Source organism: Mixophyes fleayi, chromosome 12 (genome assembly GCF_038048845.1).
Source record: "Mixophyes fleayi isolate aMixFle1 chromosome 12, aMixFle1.hap1, whole genome shotgun sequence".
Classification (NCBI taxonomy): Eukaryota; Metazoa; Chordata; class Amphibia; order Anura; family Limnodynastidae; genus Mixophyes; species Mixophyes fleayi.
In genome coordinates, this window is record NC_134413.1 from 75,630,819 (window position 1) to 75,640,889 (window position 10,071).

The 10,071-nt window shown below is 43.1% G+C and overlaps 1 protein-coding gene across 1 annotated transcript in view; it reads right to left on the reverse strand.

Moving 5' to 3' along the window:
* The window catches only part of KIRREL1 (kirre like nephrin family adhesion molecule 1), a 154,622-nt gene extending 145,195 nt beyond the window's left edge, over nucleotides 1–9,427 (reverse strand). The window contains exon 1 of the mRNA XM_075192556.1: nucleotides 9,108–9,427. Coding sequence (XP_075048657.1) covers nucleotides 9,108–9,159 — 52 coding nt within the window. The 5' untranslated portion in view covers nucleotides 9,160–9,427. The remainder of the gene's footprint in view (nucleotides 1–9,107) is intronic.
* Between the last annotated feature and the right edge of the window lie 644 nt (nucleotides 9,428–10,071).

The window sequence follows — 10,071 nt, forward strand, 5'->3', positions numbered from 1 at the left end:
CAACATCTCCACTTTTCAATCCCGCAGGAAAACTCTCAGCTTGATACATTTACCCATCAGTGTTTCTTAAATCCGGTTCTGTGGGAACAGTACATGTTTTCCAGGTCTCCACATGGAATTACAAGTGAAATCATTGTGCATAATTTTATAATGTGTCCGTCAGGGCTTAAACCACTTCCAGGTAGGAGATATAGAAATCTTTCACTGTTTAGTGGCCCCTGAGGGCCAGATTTGAGAATGCTACAACACAGTATACATCATGACAAACTGCGCTCCAGTCCATCCAGGCTAATTTTCTGCCAAACAGGACTGAATAAAAAATTTGCCTTACCCAGGGTCTTTTAATTAAAGATGCCCTAAATGTGTAAGTGGTTGGTAAAAAAAAACAGGTATTCAAAATACTTTTTAAAGGGAAAATAGTTTAATAAACCTATTTCCTTACTACCTTCTGAACAGCTGCCTTAGTGCCCGATTGGCCTATCTTGTACCGTTACCGTCAACAAATCCCATTCAGAAGAACGCTGGCCGTGGCAAGAGGTTTAATTAATACATGGGCATGCTTACATTAAAGAGGAGCAGTCTGCATTATTATAGAAGACAGTATCTCTCTCATTTCACAAAGCATTTGCTCGCAGAACCTCTTCTTAAGCTGCTGTCTGGCACCAGCTTCACAATCAAACACGATTCTGAGAGTAATTTAATTCCACTTGGAAAAGCACTTAGTTCCTCAGGGATTAAAAGGGGTGCACAGGAACTCTTAAGGAGGGGGAGGGGTGAGGCTGGCAGCACGTTGGCACAGTAGTTAGTATTGCTGGCTCACAGCACTGAGGTCATGAGTTCGGTTCGCAACCAGGGCCTTATCCGTGTTTATATGGTTTCCTCCCACAGCTCAAAAACATGGCTGGTAGGCTGCTGACTAACATCGGACCATAGTGTGTGTGTGTGTTGGGGAATTGATAATATTTATGGCCTGAGGCATACTAACTGTTGCTTTCCTACTGTTATGGAACTACAAGTCTCAGCATGGCCTGATTTGCTGGCAGAGCATTCTGGGACTTGTAGTTCCACGCCTTATTTGGGAGATACAGTCGTCAAAAGTCGATGCTACTCTGTGCAAAGTTTGCAGCTAAACAATACAAGAGGAGAGTACAGCTTGGAAGAAAACCACTGGTTTCTGGAGTGCTTGTGGCCAGCCTAATCCCAGCCCCCAACCCGGGAGGAATTCAATCCTCTTAGGATCTGCTTCACAAGTGTCATACTGCTTTCACCAAAAAAAAAAAATAATTCTGCTTTTCCTGGCTATTTCACTCTCCAATTAAATACACATGTTTCTGTTCACTCTCCTCCCTGGTTGCAGGCAGGGCTCCTGTCCACTGGCAGTAACCCCTCCTTGTCCAAATCCCATTGTCTTTATAACGCTGGATAGATAGACAAACGCTTGCTTCAACCTTCTCTCTAGTGCCCTGCTCAATTCAAACTGGACAACAGCAGTTCATTTTCTTTTCCCAAGCTGCGGACCCCTGTAGTTTGGGAGAAAAAAACACCACCCCCCCCCCCCCCATTGTTGCCTCCGCATCTCCCAAACAGTCCTATCCATTGATTGTTCCACTTACTCAGAAGTAGGGTAAATTATAGCTTGTCTTAGACACTCAACAAGACTAATTTAGCACCTTCCAGTTACCCAATCAACATCATCATTTATTTATATAGCGGCACTAACTCCGCAGCGCTGTACAGAGAACTCACTCACACCAGTCCCTGCCCCATTGGAGCTTACAGTCTAAATTCCCTAACACACACACACAAACTAGGGTCAATTTGTTAGCAGTCAATTTACCTACAAGTATGTTTTTGGAGTGTGGGAGGAAACCGAAGCACCCAGAGAAAACCCCCACGCAAACACGGGGAGAACATACAAACTCCTCACAGATAAGGCCACGGTCTGGAATTGAACTCATGACCCCAGTGCTGTAAGGCAGAAGTGCTAACCACTGAGCCACTGTGCTGCCCAATGCAAAATAAAACGTCAAATGCAAAAATGACATGTGTAACAAAAACCAATATGATGTTCTATCACTCTTCTGATTCATTTAAGGCACAATAAGGCTAAAATGAACAGTATTTCTGGAGAAAAATAGTTTCAATTAATGTACCAGAGACTAAATGTAACTGTGTCCTGAGCAGGATTTCCTGATCCACATAATCAAACTATTATTAATGCTATTTATTTTCACTTTATCCTCCTATAAAACTTTGGAGGACTTTCCTTCCCTGTATATTTACAATAAGGGAGTAGGAGCTGTCATGCTGGTTACTTAGTCAAGGTGAACTAATATACCACCCTCAGACTCCAATGTAACACTGCCCCTAGTGGACACATTATTACAGGACACTGGAGGATTGCTTTCATAAGCAATGGCTGCACAAAAAAATACTCTGACATAGAAGTCACTCCAGACTTATTTAACACTACAAAATAAATATTTGTAAGATGGGTACATATAATAAATATAATAATATAAGAAAGTTTTCATAAACAAATCTTCCAGCAACACCAGTATTTGTTTTTTTTTCCCTCTTAGTACAATAACTTGTTATTAATAGTCCATAGAAATTCTACTGTATACAATTGTTCATAACCACAACTGTTTACCCAAGTGGACAAAACTACCGTCCCTCCCAGTCCAAAACATAATTCATCATTCAACTAACGTCAAACTTTTCATAATTACATCTCCAATTAAATAACACTACACATAACTACTTCTCCAGCGACATCAAATTATTCATAACTACTTCTCCAACTACATCGACCTACACATAACTACTTCTCCAACTACATCGACCTACACATAACTACTTCTCCAACTACACCAAACTATTCATAACTACTTCTCCAACTATATCGACCTACACATGACTACCTCTCCAACTACATTGACCTACACATAACTACCTCTTCAACTACACTAAACTATTCATAACTACTTCTCCAACTATATCGACCTACACATGACTACCTCTCCAACTACATTGACCTACACATAACTACCTCTTCAACTACACTAAACTATCCATAACTACTTCTCCAACTACATTGACCTACACATAACTACCTCTCCAACTACATTGACCTACACATAACCTACCTCTTTAACTACACTAAACTATTCATAACTACTTCTCCAGCTACATTGACCTACACATAACTACCTCTCCAACTACACTAAAATATCCATAACTACTTCTCCAACTACATTGACCTACACATAACTACCTCTCCAACTACATTGACCTACACATAACTACCTCTTCAACTACACTAAACTATCCATAACTACTTCTCCAACTACTTCGATCTACACATAACTACCTCTTCAACTACACTAAACTATCCATAACTACTTCACCAACTACATCGACCTACACATAACTACCTCTTCAACTACACTAAACTATTCATAACTACTTCTCCAGCTACATCGACTTACACATAACTACCTCTCCAACTACATCGACCTACACATAACTACCTCTTCAACTACACTAAACTATCCATAACTACTTCACCAACTACATCGACCTACACATGACTACCTCTCCAACTACATCGACCTACACATAACTACTTCTTCAACTACACTAAACTATCCATAACTACTTCTCCAACTACATCAACCTACACATAACTTCCTTCTCCAACTACACCAAACTATTCATAACTACTTCTCCAACTACATGACACTTTTTGTAACTACTTTTCCAGCTACACCAAACTATTTATAACTAATAATTGTATTATATCACGCTACTAAAACTATCTTATTAACTATATTAAAAAAATAGCTATTACCCTTTGTTTATTACTATTTGTTTTAATAACTCCTCTACCAACTATTCAAACTATCCATAGTATAGTAAAGCAATCTGGATAGGTGTAGTAAGTCAATAGCTGGATTTAGTAGAACTTGTCTAAGTTATTCTGACTCATTTTAACGTGTTCTTTTTTGACAAACAGAGGTGGGGAAGGGGGCCCAAATCCAATATGTTACCTAGGGCCCTATCATGTCTTAATCAGGCTCTGGTACTTGTAAGTAATTAGCTATAGTAAGAAGTATAATTGTGTACTATTTTGTGATGTATGATTAGTTTGAAGTGAGTGTAGTAATAGCAGTTTTGTATAGTTTTGTCTAGTAACAAGAATGGTCTTGTATAGTTGGGTGTTCTACGTGGATAATATTGAATTGGTAACCAGAAACCTTGTTTTTGGAGCGATCTTTATACCGGATGTTTATATGAACTGAACCTAACAATTTTGTGTATTTAACCGGTATTAACGCATATACACTCATAGGCAAACAATGGGGGGGGGGGGGTTCCTAGTGCCTGGAAACCCCCCTCCAAGCCTGGGGCACTGTATGATTGAGGTGGCTGGACCCTGCCCCCGCTTCACACGGCTCTGCTTGAAAAGGGAGAGCTGTGTGCACCTAACAGTAGTCCACGCAGCATTGCCCATGTATATTATGGGGATAGGAAGAGTTGGAGAGCAGCCAAGCACTGTCTAAAATTATAGCCACGCCCCCATTCATGCTGGTCACGCCCACTGGCGGTGTGGTGTGGAAACCCCCTCTACAAAATCTACGCTTGCCCCTGATACTGAACGAGTCTTTGGCAAACATACTGCTAAAATAAATGTGTGGACTGTGTTATATTATTCTGCATGTAAAGTATAATGTGTATCTATAATATAAATGTCTAGTGGCGTGTGTTAGTCTGTCTGTGTGTGTGGAAAAAATAAAACCAAGCTGCAGCGCCACCTGCTGGGCGGAGTTATACACTGACCTACTAAATTCTTAGTGTGTGTGGGAAAAAAAATTCAGAAAGGGCTGAAATTTGGTATACTAAGATGTTTTTAATTTGTTAATTGTTAAAAGTGTTTATAAAGATTTAAAAAATATATATATATATTTCTTGAAGGAGAAGTGACAGTTGGGAGTGGTTGGTGGTTGCCGGGGGTGACAGTGGGGAGTGGTTGGTGGTTGCCGGGGGTGACAGTGGGGAGTGGTTGGTGGTTGAGGCCTGGGCTATGGCCCAAATGCATGACAAGAACCTTTTTTACACCTTAAGTAACTTGATTTGACTAGAATGCATGAGTATCATGCACGGGTTAACTTGTTATAAATATATATATATATAGATATATTAGATTCACTTTAATTGTACAATGGTACCCATAACAAAAGATCTGCTGTTGGGCCCTCGACACCAGCGCTGTATGTAATGGTACAGAACCAATGAACGCCAGATGATTAGCGCAGCATAAACCTGAGATTACAGGTGTCAGCATAAAACACAGATTGTGACAGCGAAGCGCACGTTTCTCAGACCCAGACGTTGCAAAACAACTTTCCGAGGAAAATGCAAGAAAATAAAAAAAAAATCAATAGAAATTCATCATGTTTTTTTTTTTTTTCTTTCGATGCTCGGATTCCAGCTGCCTTACACGTATGTTCTGTACAGCCACACAGGCTGCTGTACCTTAACCCAGTCTGGTTTTAATTATACATAATTGCACCTCATTTGCATGGAGCTTTAGACAGATCTCGTGTTGCAAAACCTTCAGGATTTCAAACAATGGGAATTTTTTATGGTGGCATGCTCTAAAGCAGGGGTCGGCAACCCCCGGCACGCGTGCCAGACGTGGCACGCTGACCACTTTTGTCTGGCACGCCGACGCAGAAGCTGCTTCAGCAAAGCAGCCGATGATGGCCGAAACAGAGCTTCTGCGCATGCGCAGAAGCTCCGTTTCGGCCATCATCGGCTGCTTTGCTGAAGCAGCTCCCAGGTTTCTCCAGAAAGTCTACAAAGGTAAGTAAGGGCAGCAAATTGAGGGGCACATATACTTGGCATACTTTGCATTTGTGAGGGCAACTGTGGCATACTATGTATTTATGGGGGCAACTGTGGCAAAGTATGAATTGTAGGCACAACTATGAGGCATAAGATGAATTGGGGACACAATTATGAGGTATGATGTGAACTGGGGCACTACTGTGCGGCAAAACGTTTTTTTGCTGGTCCCTTACTGTTAATATGATATTGGCCTCACAAAATGAGATATATATGTATATATAGCCGAGAGGGAAGAGGGCGGCTACAAATTGCCCGGGCCTGCTTGGTGGCCCGAGTCCCCACTGGAGACCTATCTTTGAAAATACATTTTTTATTTTAAAAGTATTTTTTTAAATTTTTTTTATTGAGTGCAGGGGGATCGGTAGTGGCTAAATCCCCTTCAGCTCAGGTATCTTCAGACGCCAGGTCATGTGACTGCAGTGGTCACATGGTACTCGGTGGGCTGCTGGATATCTTCCCATGCTGTGCAGTGGAGAATAAGGTAAGAAGGTGTGATGGAGAGGGGGCATGTGTCACTAAAGGTGCTGGGCAGAGGGGGGGGCGAGTGTAATTAAAGCATGTGGGCAGAGGGGACATATGTGAGCAAAGCTGCTGAGCAAGGGGGCATGTGTGAGTAATGCATTTTTCTGTAAGAGGGGGGCCTGGTGCTTTTCACCTTCTAGACACGCCCCCACAACATTTTTTTCCCCATGCTTGACTATAAAGGTGGACACATGAAGTTGCTATACTGGGGCCATGAATTTCTCTAGGCAGCCCTGTATGTATGTATGTATGTATGTATGTATGTATGTATGTATGTGTGTGTATATAGATATATATATATATATATATCTCACACCCAACTGGCACACCTGGGCTTCACTAGATTTTAGGTGGCACTCTGATAGAAAAAGGTTGCCAACCCCTGCTCTAAAGTCTGGGGCGTCATCCGTACCAGTTGTGGGCGACCTGTGGTGGGACTAAAAGTCCCAGCATGCCCTGCTAGCTGGCCAGACGTTACTTTGTAGGCCTGGGGCTAGCCCACTGTAACCCTCAGGCCCACCAGGGCTTCACACAACTGTAGTTGCCACATTGCAGGGGCAGAACGGTGGCTCAGTGGTTAGCACTTCTGCCTCACAGCACTGGGGTCATGAGTTCAATTCCCGACCATGGTCTTATCTGTGTGGAGTTTGTATGTCTTCCCCGTGTTTGCGTGGTGTTTCCTCCGGGTGCTCCGGTTTCCTCCCACACTTCAAATAAAACATACTGGTAGGTTAATTGGCTGCTATCAAAATGATTGCGGGCCTGTGTACCGATTACATGTGAGTCCCTGCTGATTATCTGAGAACATGGACATTCCACTGACAACAGACACGATTCATAAGAATATTTCTAATCATTCTAATAATAACATTCTTCTCTAGCCGAACTTACGCTGGACCTCCCGCAATTCTCCTCAACACAGTGATTGTGAAAATATCACAAGAGTTTTTAAGCCACAACTATCTACGTCCTCTGTGTTACAAATCATGGAGGATGTGCGGACTGAGCAAAAAACACTAGTCGTTTCATTTTATTCCTACTCAGATTGCAAGCTCTTGGGTCAACTGAGCACTTGGGTGCAGGGAAATGGGCCAATTGTCTTTGCATTGGTCAGCACCAGACTACCACAGCTCTGGCACAAGCAGGAGCTTAGTACTGATATCACAAGATGCTGAGCAGGCATCCAGCTGTGTTTAGGAGGGCGGGGGGGGGGGCACAAAATACCGTGGGAGTTGTGTTTTCCAGAGGCAGAAATGTGGCCTTCTGCAGGGGACAGGACATAGGAGGGGGAGAAGAGGCACATCTGGGGGGGGGGTTGGTGGAGATATACCAGCGTGTAGACTTCCTCTCTTTCTTCCTGTCACATTTTTAGTAAGGGAAGATCTCTCTACCTCCTCCCTTGTCCCGCTTCCTCCGCTTCCCTTCATAACCACTCTCTGTATTCCTGTGTGCGGAAGATGAGGTGGTGAAAGTGAGTGGAGGAAACACAACAGCACCTGGTGGAGTATGAATGGGCCATAGATGCACACAATCAACTCTTACAATGGGCTGCATCCAAGCCTTTCATCCACTGCAGAGCCTCTTGGGAAGCAGAGCTGTCAATCAACTCTCAACTAGCAGAGGGGTGATTGACAGCCTGGCAGGAGAATCTAGTGTAGCTGATGTCACCTGGGCACAGTGCACTCTCAGCTTCTGGGAACCCCCCCCCCTGTATCAGTCTCCATTCAACAAGTAAAAGAGTGATTGACAGCTCTGCTTGAAAGCTGGTTCTGCAGTAGCGATGCTCACAGCTCCACAGATAGCCAATACATTGTTGTTTATTCCAAATTGATGGGGAAAAACAGCTTTACACATTCTGGGGTTCAGATCTAAAACAGCCTTCAGATCTAGGGGTAATAAAACATTTCTTTCTCTCTCTCTCTCCCCCCCCCTCTTACCAATCCATTATTCAGCGGGTTAGTTTTCCAAAAAGGAGCCTGATCTATTGCTAGCATAAAACTGGGATGCAGACATCGCTTCTGTGTTATACAAAGGTTGCCATCAGCCGGCTCTCTGAGCTGTGTGTGTGAAGACTGTGTATAACACATAGGACGCAAGCATTTGTTTTGCAACAGAGTCCGAGATGTAAGAGTTAACACTATCCGCGGTGCTCCTGACTCATGTCACACTCATCCATCTCCACCAGCGTCTGGGGTGCTGTACCAAACCAACATCCCCCCCCCCCCCTTCCTCTCCCTTCTCCCCAGTTCACATCAGCCAAGGACCAGCGTAAAGTTGCGAACCTCAGCCATTCAAAAACCCCCAGAAGAAAGCAGAATACAAGAGGCAAGAGAAAGGGAACAAGTGTCACGTCTTTTGCAAACCATCTATCTGCCTCTAAAGACTTCTGCATACTTCCCAAATGGCTAAACACAGCGCAACAGTTTCATATAGGGTTACAATAGAGCTCTCCAAATTCCAAGCGCACTCCGCGCAATCCTCTCTGCAAAGTCCATCAATCTCTCCATCTAAGTCTATCCACGCAGTACAATCCATGTACAGCTCCCAAGACATGTTGCTTCCTTATATTTCAACTCTCTTCTTTTTTTTTATTAACATTGGTTTCATGAACCCCCATCCAGTGCCCCCCAGATGTGGGCGCCAATTGGGAAAATAAAGGTGCCCCCCCTTACCTTGTGAAAGAGTGTCGGGCAACGTGAAAATCCATACGAAGAGAATAAGCATGCTCTCTGCCTGGTCTCCCGGAGTCAAATGACAATTGGCAGTGGGTCTTGTTCCTATCCAAGTCTGCAATCCTTATTGTCCCTTGAAAAACATATCCCACAGCATGGGCTGATAATGTGTGCTGGCTTCTGGTGAAATTGGCTCCCACAGTCAAGCTACAGTTTCCAGTTCTCCCTCTCTCTTTCTCCCTCTCTCTCACACAACACAAAAAAAGTCTTGGAATGAGAGGACGAATCCAGTAGGGGGACAAACCATTCCACTGGCAGGAGGGGGGAGGGAACATACTTTCCTAAACTCTCTCCCTCTCTCTCTCTCTCTGGCACATTTTTCCTTTCTCTCCATGCACCAGAAAAACAAACATTTAAAAAAAAAGTTAGATTTATTAGAGGAAGAATGGAGAGGACTGGGGCTGCTGCTGTGAGTGGGGGAGCCCTGCAAGGATTTGCTGATGCAAAGGAAGGAATTTGGGAATTTTAATTTTACTCATGTTAAGAGTTTTCTAAACCTTGGTCCTCCCCCCTCCCCCACTTACATGCACTGTTCCTTCCCCTCTCCAGCATTCCATATCTTGTCTGGAAGAGAGATTTAAAGGCTCACTTTTTTTTTTTACTTCTGTAACAAAGGAGAAAACTTGTATCAACCCAGCTAGTCACTGTTACGCGCACACTGTGTAGATTGCAAGCTTTTCAGACCAGGACATTGATTTTAGAGCATTTTTATTTAAAAAAAACTACTATAGGGCTGAACATGTTGTAAAAACAAATCTGTATTAATGATGAAACGATTCAGGTCGTGGAGGGAGTTAGATTGCAAGCTCTTCAGGGAATGTATTTTTTTAGATGTCTCTTTAAACTTTAGCAACACTTTTGTTTTTTAGTTTTATTCTTGGGGAACAATGTAGAGTATAAGAGT